The 26,834-nt window shown below is 38.7% G+C and overlaps 1 protein-coding gene across 4 annotated transcripts in view; it reads right to left on the bottom strand.

Moving 5' to 3' along the window:
• REEP3 (receptor accessory protein 3) overlaps positions 1-26,834 on the bottom strand; it is a 100,198-nt gene that overhangs the window by 4,500 nt on the left and 68,864 nt on the right. For all 4 annotated transcript variants that reach the window (XM_030848220.2, XM_030848219.2, XM_030848217.2 and 1 more), the window contains 4 exons: positions 20,744-20,820; positions 18,242-18,362; positions 17,955-18,068; positions 7,734-7,881 (listed from right to left, as the gene is read on the bottom strand). In XM_030848220.2, the coding sequence (XP_030704080.1) occupies positions 7,734-7,881; positions 17,955-18,068; positions 18,242-18,362; positions 20,744-20,811 (451 nt within the window). In that variant the 5' untranslated portion in view covers positions 20,812-20,820. The remainder of the gene's footprint in view (positions 1-7,733; positions 7,882-17,954; positions 18,069-18,241; positions 18,363-20,743; positions 20,821-26,834) is intronic.

Consider the following 26,834-nt stretch of genomic DNA (forward strand, 5'->3'; position numbering starts at 1 on the left):
TCTTTGCCCCTTGCACTATTCTAGAGGAGGCTCATAACTCATTTCTTCCAGGAAGTTTTCCCTGGCCATTCCTATTTTTACTATGCATTTTTCAGAATAATTAAAAATACTTTATTTTTTAGTAGGTTAACATGGTTGTCTTGTTCGAAAGTCAAAGAATATAAATAGATACACAGTGAAAAGTCTCTTCCTGCCCTTTCTCCTTTTTGTGAACTTTTTTTTTTTAAAAAAATATTTATTTATTTATTTGGCTGCACCAGGTCTTAGTTGCAGCATGCAGGATCTTTAGTTGTGGCATGTGGGTGGGATCTAGTTCCCTGACCAGGGATCAAAACCGGGCCCCCTGCATTGGTAGCAAAGTCTTAACCACTGGACCATCTGGGAAGTCCTCTTTTTGTGAATTCTAAGCAACCTAAGCAACGGTGTGTTTTGGTCTGTTATTTGTACCTTTGACTTTAATTAGGAACTCAGGGTCCTTCTCACTCCCCAACGTGTCAAACCTTTTTTCAAGACCAGAAATGGTAGAGTGAACTTAAGGAATCATATAAAACCCAAAGGGGATAGAACTATGGGCAAGATAATTCACTGGGGGCAGGTGATGGAGAAGTTAAACTGACACTGTTGCAGCTGCTAAGATAAAACCCAGCCAGACAGGCTACAGTAATTGGAAACACCACAGGCTATGATGACTGATGTTAGTCAAAGAAAATAGCCAGCATCAGGAGGGTCAGTAAGAGACGGATCCTGTGGGTGTGCTAACAGGCTGCTATGTGTAGCAACGAAGACTTAACATTGGCCAATATGCAAACATCTAGGCAGTCAGGCTGGTTACTGTCAGGAAATCTGAGAGCACCCTGAGAGGCTGGGATTCAGGGACAAGAACACTCCCATTCCTGAAGCAGTGGTTCTCAAACTTTATTAGAGTTTATTAGCACAAACTTATTAGCACCTATTAGAGTCACCTGGAGAATTTACTGATCCACACATTGCTGGGCCTGGTGTGGGGCTGAGAATCTACATTCCTAGCAAGTTCCCAGGTGATGCTTATGCTACTGGTCCCGGGCCCACACTTTGAGAACTACTGCCTGGATGGCGCAAGAGAGGGGCTCAAGTCTAAGGCAACTGGAGTACTAGGTAGGTTATAAAGACAGGGGTGAGGGACTTCCCTGGCGGTCCAGTGGTTAGGACTCTGTGTTTTCACTGCCGAGGGCCTAGGTTCCATCTCTGGCTTGGGAACTAAGATCCCATAAGACATAGGGAGCGGCCAAAAAGAAAAGAAAAAAAGAAGAAAGACAGGGGTGACGTTACAAGGCCCCATTATGTTTCAAATTCTCCTTCAATAAAGGTAAGGAGCATAGATACCTTCTTCAGATGAGAAAAAAGTAGCAGGTTTTCCAGGCTCAGGAGGGGGCAAGAGATGGACTTTTTGCATGTGAAGAAAAGTATGCTGAATAATTGTTTATTAATCTGCTCTCATAGGACATGAATAACTTGAGCATCACTAAGCAAACTATGAAGAGTTATAATGGGAACATACTGTATAGCACAAGGAACTCTACCTAATGCACTGTGGTAACCTAAATGGGAGGGAAGTCCAAAACGGAAGGGATATCTATATGTGTATAGCTGATTCATTTTGATTTTGTTGTGCAGTGGAGGCTAACATAACATTGTAAAGCAACCATACTCCAATAAAAATTAATTAAAAAAAAGCTTCCTCGTCTCATAATAAGATAAACATCTTTAATTATATATTTAGGAAGTACAATTTTATACTGCCAGACTTCTAGGCTAGAAATCAGGAAGGATTTGCAAGTAGAATCAGTCATTACATAGGTCAAGATCCTTTGCTTTCCTGCAGCAGTCGGAGGAATTTTGTTCTAGGTAGACATGATAGCATGTGCAAAGGCCCCGGGGCATTGGGAAGCATAACTGTGAGGAGGTCAGTGTGGCCAGGGGAGGGAATGGGGTCAGTAGTCCTGGGAAAACCCTCTTGGTGCAATATTAAGTGGAAAAAAATGTATGTATAGAAACAAAGTGTTGAAAAACATAAAAATGAAACCATTATATCTGTTGGAAGTGGGCTTTTAAATTTCTTAATTTTTCCTTTTTTAAAAAAAATTGCCAAATTTTTATTTAAAAAATTGTATTACTTCTATAAACGGGGAATATAAACCAGAAAAAATATTTTTAGATTGCCATTTGTAGATTTTTCTCTATTGCTGTTGCTTATATAATACCCCTAATCCCAATATAATAAAACTAAGGTAAAACATAGAATAAGGAATCAAGGAAAGAATCAGAAAGGAAGCAACTGTGATCAAAAAGTTCTCTAAGGCCACAGATGAAGCATAAGGCTACATTTCAACAAACACGGCCCTTGGATTTCAACTGCCTCTCACTTCATGTGATTAGGAATTGGACTTGCATTCAAAATGATAATTATATATACATCTTATTCTTTGCTTCCTAATTTCAACTAAAAAAAAATCTTAGTTTTCTAAATATTGTTTCAGGAAAAGTGATGGATTGATTTGTTATTCCACAAGTATTGAGATATATATATATATATATTTTTTTTTTCCGGTACACGGGCCTCTTACTGTTGTGGCCTCTCCTGTTGCGGAGCACAGGCTCTGGATGCGCAGGCTCAGCGGCCATGGCTCACGGACCCAGCCGCTCCATGGCATGTGGGATCCTCCCGGACCGGGACACGAACCCGCATCCCCTGCATTGGCAGGCGGACTCCCAACCACTGCGCCACCAGGGAAGCCCAAGTATTGATATTTTAAAAATATTACTATGTGTGAGGCAGTGTACTAAATTATGGGGGATACTATCTTGAAAAACACACAACTGTCTTCTTCTACCCTAAGAAATATATAGTCCAGTAGAGGAGACAGAGTCTAGTGGGCATGACAATACTGTAATAAATGCTATAAATAGAAGACAAGGCCAAGGTGCTACAGGAGCACACAGTAGGGGAAGTGGGTGGTAAGAGAACACTTCTTGTAGGAGGTGGTGGCCAAGCCGAATCCTGAAAGACTCATAATTCTATACACCGAGCACATGAAAGAGTGTGATGCCAAGTCTGGGGAGCTAATATACCACACGCTATTGAGCTTGGGCTTCAGAGAGCAAGGGGGAGGGGGCATTGAAACATTTTAATCGGAGGGCGACATGATTAGATTTTGTTTCTCTAAAGGAGTCTTCTTGTACTTTGGAGAATGAATCAGAAGTGGCTGAGACTGGAAGCAGGGAGGTTACTGCAGTACAACAGGCCAGAAATGATAAAAGAGTCCAGGGATTGAGGAGACAGGAGCCAAATTTGGGATCTGTTAGGAGATGAAGTCGACAAGCTTAATTTAGCAAGTTATTAAACTAAACTGCATCAAAAAGAGAGGAGTCAAGTCAAATATCTTCAATAAAATATTCATTTTCTATTCCACTTAAAAACCCGAAAATGAGTATGTATGAAAATTCTGCTGTGAGTGGCGGAAATAGTATTAATCAAAGTTGCCCGAGGATTTTAAAGACTTCGGAGGAGGGGGAGACCCGAGATTACGAGAAAAGCCCGAATATGGATGCCCTATCTGAACAGGAGCCCGGCAAGCTGGCTGAATGGTTTGCAGGTCTTCCAAGCCCAGGCAAGGGGAAGCTGGTGGGGTGCTGCTGGCGCCGACAAAGGTGATGCCGAGGGCGGCTGCTTTCCGTCATCAGTCTAGACTGGGCAAAATCCTCAGAATGGGGCTGTCCATGCACATTCCTGAGGGGGAGTGACTGAGGACCTAAGAATGAGGAGTCTGTGTTGCCGGGGGCCCTGAGGCCTAAGGCTGCAGCTGTTTGGCCACCTTCGGCCCAGAGCTCTGTTACCATTTTAGGAAAAGTAGCAGATGCTTTTGCAAACTGACCTGGTTTTATTCATAGCTCGTACATCTTAGAATTGGTATATTTTAAGTCCCCCCTCCCCCCTTATAATAGCCAATACTGATCCAGTACTTAGCATGGACCAGGCACTGTTCTAAGCAGTTTCCATGTATTAATGTAAGTGCAGAATCATGGAAAGTTGACTTGGAAGCGGCCTTAGTTATCGTGGTGGAAGGGGCCCTGGATCCATGTGAGGAGAAATGAGTACTTGGCCACTTAACAGCTGTTAAGACCTTGAGTGAGTCTTGCCTCTCTGGGTCTCAGTTTTCCTATCTGGTAAGCTGTTGAGGCGGATGGGAGATGAATATGTTTCTACGTGAACGCCAACCCTGAGCCAGTTGAGCTGTCTGGGGCACTGTGTTGAGAGGGATTCTGAGCCAGCGTGGGAAGGGCCACAGTCCATTAGCAATGGCTGCCATGGGCACAGGAGCAGAGAGGAGGCATGTCACTTATTTGCCATCTTTGACTAAAGCATCTCTAAGGTCACCCCTGCCAAATTGTTTGAATTCATTGTTCCAGCCCAAGTGTCTCACTAAGTGCAGTCTCTTTATAAAGTAAAAAAAGAGTAAGAATTAGGTTAGGAACCTTGGATACTTCATTTCTGTCATTGAGTATGTGGTCTGTGACAAGTAATTTAATCTCCTTAAGTCTCAGTTTATTCATCTACAAAATAAGGATAAAAATATTTAACCTGCAGAGTCATCTTAAGGATTAAATAAATATGTAAAGCATCAAAAATAAGACAAAACAGAAATCTCTTTATGTGCTGGTATATTGAAACTGAACATTGAACCATTTTTAACTAATATGGGAGCAGCAGGTTCTTTGCAGAAAAAATATTTCCACTTATCAGAATGTGGTGTTCTTTCTAAGGAAGTGAACATCATGTTCAAGGTGTCTATTTTCTTACAAAAAAGCATTTGGAGGGAGCTCTTTTTCCCATAGTGACAACATGCGGACTTGAGTAACTTCATCAAAGCAAGACTTCTCTCAATCAGCTAACCTCAAACCGCTCAGAGCAAGCCATTACTAGTTTTCAAAAGGGAACCACTTTTCCAAATATTTGAATTTGCTTGTGTTCTGAGCTAACTGTATTGATTACACGAAATATTAGTAAACAGACTTTGCAATATAAATATACTTCCCACACTAAAAAATGTACCAACTTGCTTTTCTTGAGGAAGTTTGGAAGTAAATAAAATAGAAAAAAATTCATGATATAAAAAAATGAATACCTTAATTGTTTTCAAAACAAGAAGTAGGTTTGCCTTATTTCTGATTTTAAGGGTAACAGGTTGATTAAAAAAAAATCACTAAAAACCCACAACTCAGAGGTAAATGCTGTTAACATTTTAGTTAGCAGCATTTAGACTCTCTTCCAGACTCTCCTCTATGTACATGCATCTGAAAAACAACTTCACATATACTGATCCATTTCATCGTCTATCTATTGTTCCTCTATGGTATAGGATCATAACACACACATTGTTTCACTGTTATTGTTCTCCCCCGCCCCCAATCTGGATATGTTTTCATGTCAGTAAGTATAAACTGACATTATTATTTTTCACGGCTAATAGCCACCTTTTTTCTTACCCATTTCTCTTAGGAATTTGGTTTGTTCCAATATTTTGTTACTATAAACAACAACAGGATGAACATTCATACATCTTTGTACCTGTATCTTTGAACACTTGTCTGATTATTTCCTTATGACATGTTCTTAGAAGTTTCTTGCTGAGTTAAAAAGAATACATTTTGATAATTCTTGCCAGACTGTCATCCATAACGATTATTCTACTTTAAACTCTCATAAAAAGTGTATCAGAGTGTTTGTTTCCCAACTTTCTTGTTCTTTTAATTTCATGGTTTAAAATTTAACAGAAGAACTAATTAACACCTCACTATCCTAAAATATTTTAGTCACACCATTTTAAATTTAATAGATGGATACCATAAAACTAGTGTCATGGATTTTCAAATTTATAATCCTGGTTTTATTTAAATAATTGGAATACAATTCTTAACCAATTCTAAGGTATAATTATGAATAAACTGCTGATAAAGGACTCAGATTACTGGTCCAAATCAGCAAAATATATATAGCAGTCCCCATAAACAAAATCAGTATACCTCATTTTTAAAATGCATATTAAGAAAATGCCTATTAGGGACTACTTTTACATGATTAAAGTATTAAGGATGATGGTTCAAGGTTCAAAGTTTCCTCACTCTTAAAGGCATTAGTACCTTAATCAATGGCCAATACTTAATTACTACCTCTTAGATAATAGCCACCAGCTTTTTAAAGTTATTCATTCTGGGGAGAACTTAGAAGAAAGTTCACTATTTTTCCTTTGTAAGAAGGGACTGTTCTTTTCTTTCTTTCATTTTTAAAATTAATTAATTCATTATTTTTGGCTGTGTTGGGTCTTCGTTGATGCACGCGGGCTTTCCCTAGTTGTGGTGAGCAGGGGCTACTCTTCGTTGTGGTGCGCGGGCTTCTCATTGCAGTGGCTGCTCTTGTTGCAAAGCACGGGCTCTAGGAGCACTGGCTTCAGTAGTTGTGGCACATGGGCTCAGTAGTTGTGGCTCACGGGCTCTAGAGCGCAGGCCCTGTAGTTGTGGCACATGGGCTTAGTTGCTCCGTGGCATGTGGGATCTTCCCGGACCAGGGATCGAACACGTGTCCCCTGCATTGGCAGGCGGATTCTTAACCACTGTGCCACCAGGGAAGTCCCTCTTTTTTTTTTTAACATCTTTATTGGAGTATAATTGCTTTACAATGGTGTGTTAGTTGCTGCTGTGTAACAAAGTGAATCAGCTATACATATACACATATCCCCATATTCCCTCCCTCTTGTGTCTCCCTCCCACCCTCCCAGGTGGTCACAAAGCAACAAGCTGCTTCCCACTAGCTATCTATTTTACATTTGGTAGTGTATATATGTCAATGCTACTCTCTCACTTCGGAACTGCTCTTTTCAAATTGGTTTTAATTATAAAGGATGATTTCCAGTCTCCCTCAGAAGAAAACTTCTACTTAAAAAACAAAAAAAAGAGATCAAGTAGCCCTGCACCTTATGAACCTAATAATACTTTAATAAGAAATATCCTGAAGATCTTAGTTCTCAATTAGGTCTTGAACTACAACTTTCTTATATGCAAAAAAAATGACTAAGGGACTATGTCTTTTTGTTTATGTGTATGTTTCTAAGACCACAAAATTTACTAAAATTTTAGAACGTATCAACTATGACATGCTTACAATTTACATTAGAACAAGGTAGTTCTTAGTCTACAAGTCATGATTTCAACACATTTTTCCATGGGAGTAATCCTATTTTCAAACCTGTCATCTTTTGTCACCTGCTTAAAACTTTTTATCTTATAAGTCAATATCCTTCTTTGTTCACAGCACTTACATTAAAGAGGGTTTAATTATAAAACTCAGATGCCAGTACATAGTTTGAGTAGCAAGTTAGAGATCACAGGTCAGAACTAGTGCTGGTGGTAGAGGGTAACCACATCCACTGCTTTCAAAAATTCATGGCAGCACAAGGCGCTACTGCTACTTTCTTAACTGGATTATCTCCAGAGTCAACAAAAAGCAAGCACTAACCTTATTTAGAGAAAATTTAGAGAAGGAGACCTACATACAGTTAAGTGTGAAGCTCAAGAAAATAAGCTTAAAAATAAATGTTGTTTACCCAAATTCAGCTAGCGACCAGGTATTATTTTAGTACCCATCTTGACTCAAGATCCCAATTATGAAAGAACAATACATTAAAACAAAACAAGCACACCTGGTGATTCACCGGAGGCTGGTTTACTTTTCTTTTTTGTTTCTGGGAGAGGCTGGTATGGTCTTTGTCCCACAGGCTCATCACCTTGGATAGCTGTTAGATCATGCATACTGAAACTTCGTAAACGTTCAGTTATTGCTCCTTGGCTCTATTTAACAGAGAAGTGATAGATCCGAGAAAAGAAATGCACTTTAAAATACTTAATATGTTTCCATTTAACTTTCCTCCAACATTTTATCATGAAGCTTATTCATTTTAAAATGAAACATTCAGAAAAGTTGAAAGAATTCTACAGTGGATACCCATATATCGTTTATATTTTGCTATATCTGCTTTACCACATATTTACCATCTATCCATCCATCAATCAATTTTTTTTTTTTTTTTTTTTTTTTTTTTTTTTTTTTTTTTTTTTTTTTTTTTTTTTTTCATTTAGTTTATTTTTTATTAGTTGGTTTACAATGTTGTATTAGTTTCAGGTGTACAGCAAAGTGATTCAGATATAGATATACTTTTTCAGTATAAAGTATATATATATATATATATATATACTTTTTCAGATTCTTTTCCATTATAGCTTTTTTTTTTTTTTTTTTTAACATCTTTATTGGGGTATAATTGCTTTACAATGGTGTGTTAGTTTCTGCTTTATAACAAAGTGAATCAGTCATACATAAACATATGTTCCCATATGTCTTCCCTGTTGCGTCTCCCTCCCTCCCACCCTCCCCATCCCACCCCTCCAGGCTGTCACAAAGCACCGAGCCAATATCCCTGTGCCATGCGGCTGCTTCCCACTAGCTATCTACCTTACTGCGTTTGTTAGTGTGTATATGCCCATGACTCTCTCTCGCCCTGTCACAGCTCACCCTTCCCCCTCCCCATAACCTCAAGTCCGTTCTCTAAGAGGTCTGCGTCTTTATTCCTGCTTTACCCCTAGGTTCTTCATGACATTTTTTTCTTAAATTCCATATATATGTGTTAGCATACTGTATTTGTATTTTTCTTTCTGACTTACTTCACTCTGTATGACAGACTCTAGGTCTATCCACCTCATTACAAATAGCTCAATTTCGTTTCTTTTTATGGCTGAGTAATATTCCATTGTATATATGTGCCACATCTTCTTTATCCATTCATCTGGTGATGGGCACTTAGGTTGTTTCCATCTCCGGGCTATTGTAAATAGAGCTGCAATGAACATTTTGGTACATGACTCTTTTTGAATTTTGGTTTTCTCAGGGTATATGCCCAGTAGTGGGATTGCTGGGTCATATGGTAGTTCTATTTGTAGTTCATCAATCAATTTTTAATGCATTTCAAAGCAAGTTGTAGACATCAGTACATTCCACTCCCAAACATTTCAGCTTTAAATTTAATTCAAGAATGTAAAAAAATGTATAATGAGCTTATCCCCTCTGTAAACATCATCCATAATATTTCTCTCTCCTAAAAGCAGCACTTTGAGGCTTACGTTTATGATTCAGAAGAACTTTTTAAAGTAAAAGAGATGCTGTTTTTTTTTTTAAACATGAATTCTACTTTATTATAACATAGCCTATACCTAATTTTCTTTTTCTTTTTAACATCTTTATTGGGGTATAATTGCTTTACAATGGTGTGTTAGTTTCTGCTTTATAACAAAGTGAATCAGTTATACATATACATATGTTCCCATATCTCTTCCCTCTTGCGTCTCCCTCCCACCCTCCCTATCCCACCCCTCCAGGTGGTCACAAAGCACCGAGCTGATCTCCTTGTGCTATGCGGCTGCTTCCCACTAACTATCTACCTTACGTTTGCCTCTCTCTCGCTTTGTCACAGCTCACCCTTCCCCCTCCCCATATCCTCAAGTCCATTCTCTAGTAGGTCTATGTCTTTATTCCTGTCTTACCCCTAGGTTCTTCATGACATTTTTTTCCCCTTAAATTCCATATATATGTGTTAGCATACGGTATTTGTCTTTCTCTTTCTGACTTACTTCACACTTTATGACAGACTCTAGGTCTATCCACCTCATTACAAATAGCTCAATTTCATTTCTTTTTATGGCTGAGTAATATTCTATTGTATATATGTGCCACATCTTCTTTATCCATTCATCCAATGATGGGCACTTAGGTTGTTTCCATCTCCGGGCTATTGTAAATAGAGCTGCAATGAACATTTTGGTACATGACTAGAGATGCTGTTTTAAAGCTAAGTCAGGAGTGGTAATGGCTCTACCTAGAACACAGTAAAAAAAATTTAAGAGCCAAAGAATCTTGAGTATGAAAGATATTCAGTTAATGAATTCACCATCCGGCAAAGCATATCTACTAATACACACAATTTAAGTCAATTTAAAGCCTTAACAATATGGTAGACATTAGGTACAAGTGGGTATTTAAATTTAACTAAAATTAAATAAGTTTAAAAATTCAGCTCCTTAATTGCACTAGCTACATTTCAAATGCTCAATAGCCACATGTGGCTAGTGGCTATTGTATTGGACAGTGCAGATACAGGACATTCCCATTACTGCAGAAAGTTCAATGCTTTTCATCATTGCACAGCTTTGAAAGGGACATTTCTGAACTTCTCAGACATAACTACATTTCCCCCCAAAGTATAAAGTTTTGTAAAGAGAAAAAAATAATTTCTAAATTTACCCACTTGAAAATTTGCATAGCATACAGATGACTCATTTCTTATTTATAGCTGGATTAAAAATATTCTTCTAAAGGTTTTTTTTTACACTTATTATTTCTTCTTCTCACACATGTGAATTTATGATTGCCTCTAGTTATAATGTAACTGTAGAAACTCATCCATAATGGTTCATCTCTAAATTTCAAAGCCTAGGGCACTATAAACATTCCAACATTACTGCTAACATGTATTTTACACTGAAGAAAAAGGTCTTGTTTCATGAGTCTTGATTTAGCTACTCCGAGTGAATGATATCCTATTCTGTCAAACCCAAACACCATTTTCATACCCCACTTAAAGCTTTGTAATTTCTACCATATTTTTTGAATTATGAAAAAGAATTATTAAATTAAAGGGTCTATATCCTCAGTAAAAATAATTGGATTCCACACATCTTTAAACATTCTTGACAAGGTTTAATTCTTTATACTCTCTTTTTATCGGATACGATTTGCTTCTTAAATAGAGGATGACAGAAGACTTCAGACACACACTAAAAGGAAGTGATCAGTGCTCATCTGAAACAGATGCCTTGTTTTCTCAGAACTGTCATTTTCTCTATTCCTACCTTTGTATTTCTGTGCCCTCTCTCAGCAATTCTTGACTGTTTGCCTATTGCCAAATGAATGATAATATATGTCCATGATACCCTCTACTGTAACTCTCAAACCCTCCCACTCAAGAAAGTACATCTCAGCATGCAAATGAGTCAAAGTGCCATTGAATAAGTCTAGCTTTATAGCACCCACAAACTTTGGTATCTTTAATGATTATAATCAACTAATTACTTCGGGCATATCTCACAAATGAACTCACAAATTAATGTTAGTTCTATTGCTGTACTTTATATATTTTGCCTCCAGAGCAAGAGTTTAAGAAACTAGAGAGGGACAAATCTTCAGCTTCTTCTGTTCTCTGAGTGCACATGGTATGGGACTGATACTGAGTATGTAATAAGTAAACTAAATACTCTTTTTATGCCTCTTCTTTTTCATTACTCTTGACTGTTGGAAAGTTCTCCATAGGTTGCAGCATGTTTTAATGTAAACACTGGAGTTTATATAGAGAGTTTCAGCACCAAACTACAGGTACAGTCATGGGTATCTACATGGGTAGATTACACCATCCACTAGGCGTCTGCTTCAGGTTTACATTAAAGGTGAGCAAGGACCAACCCTGAGGTATCTGGGTGATCTATATACAGTATGTATTTTAATGTAGCTCTTGAGTAACCAACCCTCTAGCCCCAAGTATTATCAATCCCCCAAAAAGGCCTGGTACTGTAGACAAAAGCAAAAAGGGGCTGTACCCTCCTTGAAGACCCATGGCACTTCAACAGCCATTATCACTTTGAAAAATCATTTTTTTCCACTGTATATTTTCTAATGGGTCCAGAATAGAACTAATATGGGGAGAGAACTATTGCACTATTATGAACTTCAAAAATATTACATAAATTATAAGTATCTAATGTGACCACTTTAAAGGAGAGGTGTCATTATAAAATAATTGCAGCTAAAGGCAGACCTATTCCCTGTAATTTTTATATATTTAGCACAAGAATTCCATTAATAAGGGAATTATGTTTGCAATACAATGTTAAGTGGAAATACCTACCCTCCACCTCAGAATTCTAAATCATGCAAAATATGGGCACAAGTATGCAGTATGGTTATAGTTAGGGAAAAATATTAAAAAATGAAAACAGTGTGATGTTTAGGCAGATGAGCGATTTTTTTCAAAAATTTCTTCATATTACAAAATTAGTCACAGATGGTATAGCGAAGTTTTAATTGTAACATAGTATACTATAAGAATTTCTGATCCATTTCTTGATCATTTTTCCAATATCTAAATCCCTTACTCCCATAATTAAAAGAAAAAATTGTTTCTACATTTTGAGGGCATAAACAGGGAATTATAGTCACTTGTCAATAACAATACAAAAGATATTGAGATTTTGTTTAAATTAACAATGCCTTTTCAGAAACCATGGAGGACAGAAAGCGCTGGGATGACATATTCAAAGTTTTGAGAGAAAAAGTTTCAAATGTGTATTCACTATCCAGCAAAACTGTCCTTTAAAGAACAAATTCAGACAAAGATTTTTAAAAACTAAGAATTTGTCACTAGCAGCCCTCCCCTATAACAAATACTAAAGGAAGTCATTCTAGCTGAAAGGAAAGGACGCTGGACAGTAAATATAATAGGAACCATGTGAACAAATAAAGAGCACTGTAAAGGCTTCCCTGGTGGCGCAGTGGTTGAGAGTCCGCCTGCCGATGCAGGGGACACGGGTTTGTGCCCCGGTCCGTGAAGATCCCATATGTCGCGGAGCGGCTGGGCCCGTGAGCCGTAGCCGCTGAGCCTGCGCGTCCGGAGCCTGTGCTCCGCAACGGGAGGGGCCACAACACTGAGAGGCCCGCGGACCGCAAAAAAAAAGAAAAAAAAATGAAGACAGGTTCTAGTCTGAGGAGGAAAATACGTGTGGAAAGAGCAGTCTTAGTCAATAAGTTGGAAGGGCGTTACCATCCACAAGGTAATTCTATATCCCAGTATTTTAGATCCTATTCTCTACAGAAATGTATGTACACTGTCTGTTAAAATTGGTCCTAAAAATCAAAGAGAAGGTAACAGAAAGATTATGATGAGAAAGCAAACGTCAAAGTAATTAAAAAGCATTCTGTAGAATATTTCACATCATTAGCAGAAGTGTTCCTGCCTTCAGGTAACTCTGAGTTCTCGGGGTTTGAATTTGGAGCCCAGAACATCCATTTAAGAAACTAAGAACACTGTAAGGGCTGACTGGGTGGGAGGGCTGGGACCAAATCTAACACATTCAAGCTCTGGAAAGAATCCTTCAGCTGAGAAGCAGCTTCCCGAGCTGGCCTCACACAGAGCTCACTTATATCCAAGGGCACTAGAGAATCTGAATGTCTGCTCAAGCATCCAAGTCTACAGTTGGCATCTGTGAAAAGGGACCCTGCATGTATGACTAATTCTAACTTCTTTATACCCAAACGATTCTGCCTTTGTTTAAATACTTCATATCCTGGTTATATATTACATTAAAGTTACTACATTTTGTGTTAAATAAGGGGAATTTACCATGCTTATCAGCATCTTTGTATAAAACCTCAACCTATCCTCTTCACATTTTTAAATTAAGAATTCAAAAACATAATCAGCAATGCTTTATAATCTTACAAGCATACGAACAATCTTTTATGGAACAATTTTTATGATACTGTTCAATAATGAATAGCCATGAAGCTCTATTTCTTGTTGATCTTTGACATACTACATTATAACTGCAGATAGGGTCAGTCCCCAGTTTTTAGGGAAATGGCTTTTCCCTGTGGACATTTAACACAATCTGATCAAGCCTAGAATGGAATTGATTGCATTTGCATTAAGTGAAAAATATATTTTAGTGGTTTTAAGATTAAAGCAATATATATTTATTGAAGAATGTTTGTAACAGAGAAAAATATAAAAAAGAAAGATTATTTGTAACCCATCACCCAAACTACCTATACATATTTATGTATTCTTTTAGCCTTTTCTGACTCATCATACTTTTAGAGCAGGGTTTCTCGACTTCAGCACTAACGCTATTTTGGGCTAGATAATTCTGTGTGTGTGGGGGGGATGCCGTCCTGTGCCTTGTAGGATATTAAGCAGCATCCTTGTCCTCTACCTGAGATGCCACTGGCAGCACCCCCCCTAACTTGTGACAACCCACAACGTCTCCAGACATTGCCAAATGTCCCTTGGAAGGCAAAACTGCCCCCAGTTGAGAACCACTGTTTTAGAGCATAAGGGGTTTTAGAAGTCAGTTTTTACCCCTGCATTTTACGGGTAAGAAAATAAATACTTAGAGAGATCAGTGCAGATGACTGCCCCAAATCTCACTGCTAATTAGTGGCAGAATCAGGGCTAAAAAATGCTGACAACTCAACTGCTATAGAATTCAACTTTCATTATAATATTGTGCTTTCCTAGATTGCAGAGAAAAAAATATGATCTTTCTTCTTCATTGTCTAAAGAAGTGCTCCCTTTTTAAATGGATGATACTAAGCAGCTGAATCTCCTCAAATCGTTTCACAAACAGAAAGCCATTAAAACAGATAGCAAGATGTCAGGATTTTTGACCTAATCGTCATCATTTACAGTCAATAAGATTTCAGAAATTTTAACTTTAATACTCTCATTTCTGTGATAATTGATTTTTTATAATATCTGCCAAAGAATTCACCAGGAAGAGGCTGCCAAAGAAAATCCCAAGAGATGGTTAATACGACTAAAAGTATTTTTCTTCATCTGTCCTTCGTCTGGCAGGAGTGTTGCTCATCTGTACAAAAGCCACCCGCATTTCTCGTGTGAAAGCTATGGGATGTTGAACATCCTCAGTAAAATCCTTGAAGCTCCTCATATGCTTGTGCTTTGCTCAGCCAAAATAAACTTGGACACTGACCTTGGTAACAGATGCCTGGTAATGAGGTCACAGAACTGAGTAACATTTTCAGAAAATTGCTTTACGGTGTAATAAATGTTCTGATTAGATTCCTATTTTCATCTTTAACATGCTCAGGCGGTTCAACCTGGGGAAACTAGTCAGGGGTACTGCTGATCTTTAAAGGTCACACTGAGAGTCCAATATTTTTAGCCTGAAAGATATTTTTAACAAACCATATATTGCAAAAAAAAAAAAAAGTTGAATAATTCTCAAGTCTTTCTATTAGCTTTCTTGCAGTTTCTCCTTAAACTTGACCTATTTCCTATTTCAGCTTCAATTTACTCTTCGGTATGAAGTGTCTGGTTCAGTGATTCTTCCATCACACTGCCTTTCTTTGACATCTCCAGAGATGAAACTAATTTCCCCTGCTTTAAAATAGGCACAGTAAAACTTGAGGCAAATAGTGTTAACATTATGCTGTGTTCAGCATATTTAACGACTATTTCTAATGAATAAAATCCAGTATGGTTGATGCCAACATTCCTGTGCTCATGAGGAGAATGGTGAGGGTTGCCTCATACGGTGAGCTTGATAACAAAAGGATCACGAGATCACAAACAAAAGAGAGCATTCCAAAGTGAATTCAAATCACAGGATGTGTGTTTGATTGTTCTGCAGTGGTAACTTAGATGACTTTTATGATCTGTTTCCTGCCTTTGAAGTGGGGAGGTGGTTTTGATTTGTTAAATGTATAAATAAAAACAAACATTGAACAACAAAGAAGCCAGAGAAACACAGGTATAGAATTACTTTTATAGCCTTTCTACAGCAAAGTGTTTCTGTGAGACGATGCTTATTTTTATTTTATTTATTTTTTTGGTCTGCACCGTGAGGCTTGTGGGATCTTAGTTCCCCAACCAGGGATTGAACCCTGGCCCTCGGCAGTGAAAGCACGGAGTCCTAACCACTGCACCGCCAGGGAATTACCAGATAATGCTTATTTTCATAGTGGAGGGCAAGGGGTAGGCTCTAAGCAACCAAAGATGAGGTAAAATTTTCAGTTAGTGAATACAGACATTCAGCTTGACAGTAGTAGCCTGTGAGGGTAAAGACTGTATCTATTTTGTTCATTGCTGCATCCCAAGCACCTACCATATGGTAGTCATTAAATACATACATAGGGACTTCCCTAGAAGTCCAATGGGTAAGACTCTGGCTCCCAATGCAGGGGGCCCGGGTTCAATCCTTGGTCAGGGAACTAGATCCCACATGCTGCAACTAAGACCGGGTGCAGCCTAAATAAATAAATAAATAAATATTAAAAAACATACATACATATAGATGTTAAATACATTAAATACATATATGTTGAATAAATATATCGGATGTTAAATACTGATGGCAGCAAAGTATGTATAAAATAAAAATAAATAAGAAGGGAACCAGGATAAGATAATCTAGTTGGGGTTTCTGATTCCTCACACAGAGTTTGGAAGTAGTAAGTCAAAATAAAATAAATATCCTACAAAATAGTGACAATATGTAGGGAGGTGTCTCACAGAGTATGCAGGATTATAAACTATATTTAAGTGTTAAAGTGAAGAGAGCAAGGACTTCCCTAGTGGTGCAGTGGTTAAGAATCCGCCTGCCAAAGCAGGGGACGTGGGTTTGCACCCTGGTCCAGGAAGATCCCACATGCCGGGGTGGGGGTGGGGGCAGCAACTAGGCCCGCGCACCACAGCTACTGAGCCTGCGCACTATAGCCTGCAAGCCACAACTACTGAAGCCGGCGCGCCTAGAGCCCATGCTCCACTACAAGAGAAGCCACCGAGATGAGAAAGTCCACGTACCGCAAAGAAGAGCGGACCCCGCTCGCCCACCGCAACTAGAGAAAGCCTGCGCACAGCAACGAAGACCCAATGCAGCCAAATAAAGAAAAAAAAAAGTAAAGAGGGCAAATGGGATTTGTGTGCTTCTATGTTTCCTAAAACATGTTCTAAAATGTCTATATTTTCTAAGCAATTTTTTTTTCTAAGCAATTTTTGATGTCGAAAGTTAATTTTTTGCCATAGAATCACGTTGAATGTTGCTTTTAAGTATGGAAAACTCAGAAAGCATCTTCTTTGGGGTGTAAATAAATACACGTACTGCATTTGTAAAGTTAAATGATGCTAAATTTTGTAACAAAAGAAAGCAAGAAGCCCTCGGTCCCCTTCTCTCCATCCCCCTGCAGGCAACCACTTTAAAACCTCTACTTTCATATACAGCAGATGAGGACTTTAGTTCTCTTCCACCTCATTTTCTCCTCCTCGCCATCCTCCCAATTGAGAAGTTAAGTCAATCACCGATGGTTACTTAGAAAGTCACACTCAGCACTTTCTGGATCTGAAACCTATTTTCCTTCCATACACTACACACCAAAACCAATTATGCTATGGTATTTAAAATAAACCACACTAATTACTACATGCAAAGAAATCCAAAAGCCATAATGCGAATTTTCACAGAAGGCATTCATTCCTTTGATAATTTGGCTTGCAAAACACAACACATGACATTAGTAATTGGCTAAGTAAAATCTTAAGTTTTAAGAACAGAAATTTTTCATGCCTTATTTTGAATAATCAGTTACCTCAAACTGGTTGAAGTATGGGTGCAGAAGTAAGCCAGAAATCCTACCAAGATATTGCCATGGAGAGAGAGAGGGAAAAAACACCAAAGACAGAGAAAGAAAGAATGGTCATCTTTACTAAAGGTGATTTACTCAAAACTATTTTAAGGTTATAAAGTAGGAAAATTATGACAAAATGACATTTTCCAGTATGTTTTACTTACTAACTAGCTCTCATTTTGTCATCAATTAAGAGTTTCAAAATATCCAACAATTATAGAAAACACATGTTAAAATGCCTTTAAAATAATCTACTTGTTTTTTTTTCTAGTATTACAAAAATAAACAGAAGGTAAATTTGTGCCAGAATTTTATAATGATCTGAAGTAAAAAGCCACCCTACTTTATTCATTGACAATGTGACACTGGATTAAAAAAAAAAAGGTAAATAAAAAATTACCTTCACTGCTGCAGTGACAGCAGCAGTAGCTGCTAAATTTAAACCTTGCCGCCCAAAGTTTACCATAGTTTCATAGCCTCGTTCCTTTGCTTGTACAATATAATCATCAATCTCCTAGAAAAAAAATCAAACCCACAAATATTAATTTTATTTAAAAAGAGTGTCAAGAAGCTGAAAACTGGGACTTCTCCCCCTTAACATAATAGTTTCACTCACTTTATAGCATATAGCATGTGATGATATACCTTTCTAATAAGTGATTTGTGGAAATAATCTGTATATCTTACCCTTTCCTTTGAAGAAAGTAGTGGATGAAGGAATTTTCTATATATTAAACTTGCTCCTTTGGTATAGGGAGAGAGCAGCCATATGACAAAAGCAATCTTAAGCTCATAGTACAGGGGGAACCTAACGAGAAAAAATCAGAAAAAAACGCCAGTGAAAATAAAGTACAGACCATGAGGAAATTGCAAAAAAACCTTTTTACAGTCACTGGGTTAAGTTTTCACATGTAAAAAGTTGTGATCAGGGAAACAACCATGTTTGAATTGACAAAATCTCATTAACTATACAGATCAGAGCAACCTGACCCCTGGAGTGATTCACACCTTCTAGTACAAGATTGCTCCGTTTAGACAAGCACAGCCAAGCTGCCAAACTGACTGTGGCAGTTCAGAGAGGGCATTAATAGCATTTATAACCATGATAGTAAGGTACACCCACCCTGTCTGCAGAGCGTAGCTGTTATGGCATTACCTGGACACACCTCCAAGCATCAGGAGTCACCTTTATAAGCACCAAGTGTACAGTGTTACACCATATACACATCTCCTTCCCTTAGAACTCCCAGAAAACGTCCCCTCCAATTTCATTTGGCCAGAACCGCAGCACTTGACAGACCTAAACTGTTCACTTGAAAGGAGAATGGAATTGCCATTGTGGTAACCTGGGAATTAGGGTAATATACCAATGCCCCTTCCCACTTGATTTTTCAGTGCCTTCTCGGTAGGCTGAATACACTTCCTCAAGCAATGACCATGGCTTTAGCCATGTGACCTGCTTTGGGCAACAGAATGTGTGACATATGTCACATGCAAGGAGATGCTTTAAATTCCCTTTGACTCCCTCACCTCAACACCCCCAACCTCTTGCTTTCAACTTTTGCTTTTTGCCACGAGAACAGCTGCTTCTTCAGCCTTGGTCCTTGAACAAGACACTTAAAACTGAGCTGAGCCCAGTAAAGTTGCAGCCACCCATTTGTCCTCATATAGCCTGAGCAAGAAATGAATGTTTGTTTTTCTAACCCATTGTGCTTTTAGGGTTGTTTGTTGCCACAGCAAAAGTTAACTAATACATCATGAAGAGACCAGCATCTTGTGGTACATGAAGTACTAAGATACATGACAAAAAGAAAATCTGGGCTCTTCTGATGAGACAGATGGGCAGGGGGCAGTGAGGAATGACTCTTGTGTAGTCTACAAAGGGTCTCTGCAGTGCAGTTACAGAGGAGTTTCTGGACTATCATTGCTCGTGGTAAGCTTTTTCTACGTTGTTTACTTTTTAATAGTGTATATGTGCTACATCTGCAATCAGGAAAAAAACATAGAAGTCTTTAAAGAGAGAGCATTGAAATTTAAGAGACCTAGTATGGCTTGGAATCTGTGTTCTGCCACTTAAAAACAAACAAACAACCAACCCTCCCCAAACCCCTACACCAAAACATAACAGGTAAATAAATGAGCTGTGGGACAGAGGAAGAGAAAGATCAATGCAGATACAGAGAAGTTGAAAAATAAAGGCAGGTCGTTAAGAACATTTAAGCCTGATGACTTCTGTTTTTTCCTAGCAATCCAATGTGACCTAGTGTGCTATGAGAATATGATGAGAATAGCAAAGTCAGAAAGACAGTTTAAGCAGAGAACAGTTAAATGTTTGAAACAGATGCAGGAGGGAATGGAAGTAGCCACTGACCAAAAGCAAGTAAAAGGAATCGTGACTTTCAAACTGATACCAATATGAGCAGCTGATTGATTTTTTTCAGCTCAACTGGTAGCCTGGGTAAAGAAGCAAAGAAAAGCAATTGTTGGGCTAATTTAGGATGAAGGTTTGTGCAGCAAAGGCGGTTGAAGATAGTGGCAAGGTAGTAAAAGTTTAAAGAGCTTGAAAGGAGGATTTCTCCAAGTGATGGAAAGGTATAGATGGAAATACACTACTGAAATACAGCACAAGGAGATTCAAGTTGTTCCATTAAGTATTGCTCCTCAGTAAAATGTTAAATCCTCGAGGATATAAACATGCTTTAATTTTGCCCCATACTGTTTGGAATAGAGCAGTCAAGGAGCTGGTGTTGGGGGGTGTTTCTGTGTGGATTTGACATCATCCAGTTTGAATGTTTGTAGATGAGACTTTTAAGGATGGGGAGGGAGCGCTAAAACCAGATGCTGTGGGATTCAAAAGAGGAGTCGTTTAGGAAGTAATCAAGAAAAAATAGTCTGAAGTCATCAGTGTGGAAAAAAGATAACGACAACCAAGTTTTCTCTATTCCAAGGTAGTGGGAGGTGTGTGGGAGATGGGCAGGGAGTGGCACGTGGGGAGGATGAGCCGCCTTCACCTGGAGGATTTCAAAAGGAAAGTAATGTTCTTGTGGGGAACCCACATGAAGAAAATGATACAATGGATAATTAGGTAGACTGATCAAATTCACTCAGTTAACAGCTGGAGCAGGATAAGAACTCAGGACACCTGATCAAGAGTCTATAGTCTGGCCTTTTGTCAACACTAGAACTTACCAAGCAACTGTCTGATCTGCTACTGTTTCAGTCACAGTATAGAGAGCAAAGACAATCCAGTACATCATCCATCGAACCTGTAAAACAATAAAAATATGTATGAAATAATAGACCAAAGTTATCTGCAACTCTGAAAAACTGTATATATCATACATAGTACGTTGGATTAAATGCAGAAGGCGATGGTTTAATTCTCAACAGGTTTTATGCCTGAGTTCCTCACATCACTACATCAGTAGTCTTGGGATGTAAGAATCAAAGAATAACAAATCTCTAGGCTTTGATACAATATAATGTAGGAACCGAAATGAGAGAATTGAAAAAATAGGACATGTTTTTCTTAACTGGAGGAAAATTCTTTAAAAGATCTTATCTACATGCTTCCTTATGAAGATTACTAGCTATTTAATTATTATACAAATCATATAGTATATGTATGATATGACCACATTTAATCTTTATTAGTCCTTCAAATTTTGCATTCCTTATTTCTCAATATATAGAAACTATTCGGAAACCAAAGAACAATCCCGGGTTTGTTACACCCATAATGCTAGTCATCCACTTTGCAAGTCTAAGGGTTAGTGTCTTCTTCCTCTTGCCCTAAATACAAGCCTGTAATCTTTCACATATCCTTTTCCTTCGACTCCAATACCACAAGAGTAGTTGCAATAGACCAAATGTTTGTGTCCCCTCAAAATTCATATGCTGAAATCCTAACCCTGAATGTGTACCAGAAGGTGGGGCCTTTGGGAGGTTTTTAGGTCATGAGGGTAGTGTCCTCATGAACGTGAATGGTGTCCTTATAAAAAAGACCCCAGAGAGCTCTCTCTGCTCTTCCACCATGTGAGGACATAGCAAGAAGATGGCCTTCATAAACCAGGAAGTGGGCCCTCACCAGACATGGGGTCTGCTGGCACTTTGATCTTGGACTTCTCAGCCTCTTAAACTGTGAGAATAAATTTCTGTTGTTTATAAACCACCTAGACTATGGTATTTTTGCTATAGCAGCCTGAAAGAACTAAGACAGTAGTTCAGGACATCTTTACCTCTTGCCTGGAATAGAGCATCCTAAAAGGTCCTCAAGACTCTGGTATCTCTGTACCAATCCTTTTCATGGAATGCTGCCGTATTAATTTTATCTTGAACTCATTCTCACAAATGAGTGAGAATACACCTTTCCACCTTCCTAAGCACAGAGACTCTCATCTCTCATGTAGGTTGGATTTTCCTTAAGGGTTAAAATCTCTGCTTTTCAACCTAGGTGTCCATCGATAGATGAATGGATAAAGAAGATGTGGTACATATATACAAAGGAATATTACTCAGCCATAAAAAGAAACAAAATTGAGTTATTTGTAGTGAGGTGGATGGACCTAGAGTCTGTCATACAGAGGGAAGTAAGTCAGAAAGAGAAAAACAAATACCGTATGCTAACACATATATATGGAATCTAAAAAAAAAAAAAAGGTTCTGAAGAACCTAGGGGCAGGACAGGAATAAAGATGCAAACGTAGAGAATGGACTTGAGGACACGGGGAGGGGGAAGTGTAAGCTGGGACCAAGTGAGAGAGTAGCAGCGACATATATATACTACCAAACGTAAAACAGCTAGCTAGTGGGAAGCAGCCACATAGCACAGGGAGATCAGCTTGGTGCTTTGTGACCACCTAGAGGGGTGGGATAGGGAGGGTGGGAGGGAGGGAGACGCAAGAGGGAGGGGATATGGGGATATATGTATACGTATAGCTGATTCACTGTGTTATACAGCAGAAACTAACACAACATTGTAAAGCAATTATACTACAGTAAAGATGTAAAAAAAAAACCCTCCACTTTCTCAATAATATAATAATGGCTAACAATAATACACAAAACCATGACAACCATAGGCCAGGGACTGTACTAAGTGTATCACATATATTAATTCACTTATCCCCACAACAACATTAGGAAGTAGGAAACATAATTATATGATTATAAGGAAACGGTGGCAGAGAGAGGTAAAATGACTTATTCAAGCTGCCTGACTCTGGAATTGGTGCTATTAACCAATTTTGCCACGTACAGAAAGAAATGTGAGGAATTGCTGAATGCGAGGTCCAAGAATAACCACTACTTCCCTTGTTCTCATCCCAATAAGATGACAAAAAAACAAAAATTAGGTCTCTATAATTAGCTAGAATTGACCTATTTAGTTTTAATACAGATGCTTGTTTGGGTATTCCATAAACAATAAGGAACTATAACTCAGGTAGCTTTAACAGTTTTCTATGTTCAGGGAGAAATCAATTAATAACAGCCATGAAAAACTTTTGAAGCAATGTGTTGTGACATATGCGTAATAATTTACCCAAGAGCTTAGAAAATTGCCTGAAGCAAATAGTAGGGCACGTTATCTCTATTTAAAATACAACGAAATTGGTTTATAAGATTATCATCTCAAATTAAAAAAGAAAGTTAGACCAAATATTCTCTTTAGTTTTTCACTTTTCATAAGTTATCTTAAATCCCTCACTGCTGCCAGTTCCAAGCTTTTGTCCCAATATGGGGATTTTCTTCCAGGGCTAAAATCCTATGTGTTTTTTCTCCCCGCCCCTTTCCATTTAAAGGAAAGTGAGGCTCTCACATGAGTTCCTTCATTTAGCTTTTCCAAATCAAACAGTAATTTAGTACTCTTACCGTTCAACTGTATTCACAAGGTTATCCCCTCAAAAAGAAATGAAGAAAAAAAGCCCCTGCAAACAAAACAACGCACTTTCACTGAGCCAGAAGGGACCTTGGTGGCGATCAAGTTTTTTGAACTACATAAGCCTTTATTGAAAAAAACTGTAAAACAATTACAAAAAAACCAGCTCTGGTTGGTCCTCCCATTCTATCCACCGTCGGACTCTTGAGGAAACTCCAAGAAACCCTACTGCTCCATGGGGCAGAGTTCGAAAATAAGTAACCTGGCAAACTCCTCTCATTTTACTGAGGGCCAAAGTAAGCACGTTGTGCAAGGCCGCCAAGCTGGGAAATGGGCGCAGGAGGGCACAGTCTACTTTGAAGCCTGAACCAGGCAGATTTTCAAACAAGCAGCTGCCATCAGACCAATCTTTTCAGCTCTCTTTTCCCTCTCCGGCACTCAGCCTGGGGATTTCAGTGTAAACGTTACCACCTTCTTTCCCGGGAAAGTGGTGGCTTGAGTTAAATGGTCTCTCTCATAGGAACTTTAGGCAACTTTCAGAAAAATAAATGATTTAAGTCAACGCTTGTTATTTTTCATTATTTTACTATTTCACAACAGTCATTATGGTTGTGATCTTCCAAATGGATAACAACGATAAAAAATACCCCACAGGGCTTCTCTGGTGGCACAGTGGTTGAGAGTCCGCCTGCCGATGCAGGGGACACAGGTTCGTGCCCCGGTCTGGGAGGATCCCACATGCCACGGAGCGGCTGGGCCCGTGAGCCATGGCCGCTGAGCCTGCGCGTCCGGAGCCTGTGCTCCGCAACGGGAGAGGTCACAGCAGTGAGAGACCTGCGTACCGCAAAAAGACAAAAAAAAAACAAAACAAACAAACAAAAAGAAACAACCCACAAATAGTCATAATTTACCTGTTAATAGGGTTGAGTAGAGGTGAAAGGAACTGCACAGATAGCTAATGTTTGGTGATACTCCCTGAAAGACTACTTCTCAAATAGACTAGAGCTGCTACAGTCCCACAGGTTTCAAAAGCACCCTGGCTTCAGTAAAGTCAAGTGTTAATTCAGTTTTCAAATTCATTTTAAACCCCACCAAATAAATAAGTACTTTCACGTATATAATGTTTATCTCTAAAAAGAAAAAATTTATTTAGGTTGTGAGAGTATGCAATAATGCCAAAAATTAAAAAAGGGAGAAAAGAAGAAAAAGAAGGCTCTATCTTTTTAGTTAAAAAACAACAACAAACTATATACTCAATAGGGTATTCCTAGACATTTTCCTGAGGTATCGGCTACAATTTTATATAAGCAAAACTCCATGGTTCTAATTTATCTTTAATGAATATATTCTTTGACAATCTGCTCTCATAAACTTATGGATTTTTTTGTTGTCCTCATTAGAAAGATGGACCTTAAATATAGTTGAGTTGAGGTAATAATTAAATGAATTCAATGAGTGTGTGTTATTCACAGGAACAAGCACAAAGAAAGTTAACCTTGAAAAGATATTGCTTTCTTTTTTCTGTTAATGGTTGGGATTTTATACCAAACGATTACTCAGCAAAGCTTTCATTAAAACTATACCTCAAGGCTGCTCAGCCTACTGTTTAAGGTCTAGCCCAAAGGAAATAAGAGAAAGAAGTCGAGGAGAGAAAGAAAAGAAGGAAGAAAGGAAGGAAGGAAGGAAGGAGGGAGGGAGGGAGGGAAGGAAGGAAGGAAGAAAGAAAAAAGAGCAAGTCACAAAATTAGAATTATAAATATGTGGAGATAAAATATTCTTTAGATCGACAGAAAACATCAATAACAAAATGCAATACTAAAACAAAAAACTAGTAGGAAAACAATCACACTGATAATCTTATGACTGTATATAACCAAATATAATAGAAATAAGTGTCATTAAAATGTTATGCAAATGAAAGACTGTAACTTAAAAGGTAACTGTAATAAACCACAATCTACCTTTAAAATTACTGGAAAAAAGAATTGATGTTCTTAAGATAGTGGGAACAAGTACTATTTCTTTCCAGTTCAGAAACAATTGGTAAAATCGACAAAACTGTTGTTTAGGTATCTTCATGAGAACAATGAGTAATAAGAAAGCTACTCAACTTTTTCTTAAAATTCTCTTTGATTCCAGGGAATTGAATTATCCAGCAAAGTGGAGCTTATACCTATAAGCACTAAGATGGACACACACACACATCCTACTTTTGATACATCTTTCATATCAAACATAATTTAGACTATTCCTAAGGACTCAGGTGGGCTCATTATATATAACACTCATTGACACAACTGTAGCAAACCCTACCTACTTCACATCATGGGAATAGAAACAGGAATATAACAGCTTCTGTCCTCAAGGAGTTAACATTTTACTGGGGAGAAAAACGGGTAAATAACAGTGATTTTAAAAATGTTCTTCTGTTTTTACTACATTAGATGCCCTAGTTCCCAGTATGAGTCAAGAGCACAAGTTTGAGGAAAGCTTATTAAAGGGACTATTTATAAAGTTGTGGGTGAGGTTCAGGAAAACCAACAAAGGATAGTAGTTCACCCTTGAGCTAGAGACAGCAGGAACTGACGTTATCCCCTTGGTGTGAAGAAGGGAGGACAGGGAAGGGTTTCATGGGATCCAGACAGGGTAACCGTAGGGGAGAGCTGTAGCCTCAGGTAGACAGTCACAGCCAACCTGCAGTGGCAGGGAGACCAGTACTCCGACTGCACGCTCACCCTGCCATCTGATCTTCTGCAGGAGCCTCTCATGAGCCAAACCCAAAGGGAAGTCAGACATAATGCAGCCTGTAAGGACTGGCCTCCTGGGCCCCAAGTGAGGCAGAGCAAGGTGGAGCGTGGGGAAGAAACTCCCCTGGAGGGGCAGGTGGTAGGTCCCAGCGCTATTCAGCCTGTTCGCTCTTGGAAACATATCAGGAATCAAAGTCATTTCTCACCCTTTCCACAGACACCTCCCCAGGGCACATGACCATCATCTCCTGTCTGGATTATCCCTATAGCGTCCTAACTGATTGCTCTGCTTTTTTGGGTCTTTTGCACACATCACTGAGTGTCTCCTTAACGAGCAGGTCATTCCTTTGCTCAAACCCCTCCGATGACCCCCCCTCAGGATTCTTACCTCAGCCTACAAGGCCCTGTGGATCTGGCACCTCAGCTGCCTCTCTGGCCTCATCTTCTCCTCTTCCTCCTTCCCTTGTTCTGCTCCAGTCACATTGGCCCTTTACTGTCCTTCCTGTGTAAGGTAATGTTCCTGCCTCAGGGCCTTAGTACATGCTATTTCCTTGTTGAAATGCTCTTCCCTCAGTTTCTCACTTGCTTCAGGTCTCTGCTCAAATATTCATCCAAGAGGCCTTTCCTGACCACTTGTTTAAAGTAACAATGTCGT

The sequence above is a fragment of the Globicephala melas genome, chromosome 16, assembly GCF_963455315.2.
Source record: "Globicephala melas chromosome 16, mGloMel1.2, whole genome shotgun sequence".
Lineage (NCBI taxonomy): Eukaryota > Metazoa > Chordata > Mammalia > Artiodactyla > Delphinidae > Globicephala > Globicephala melas.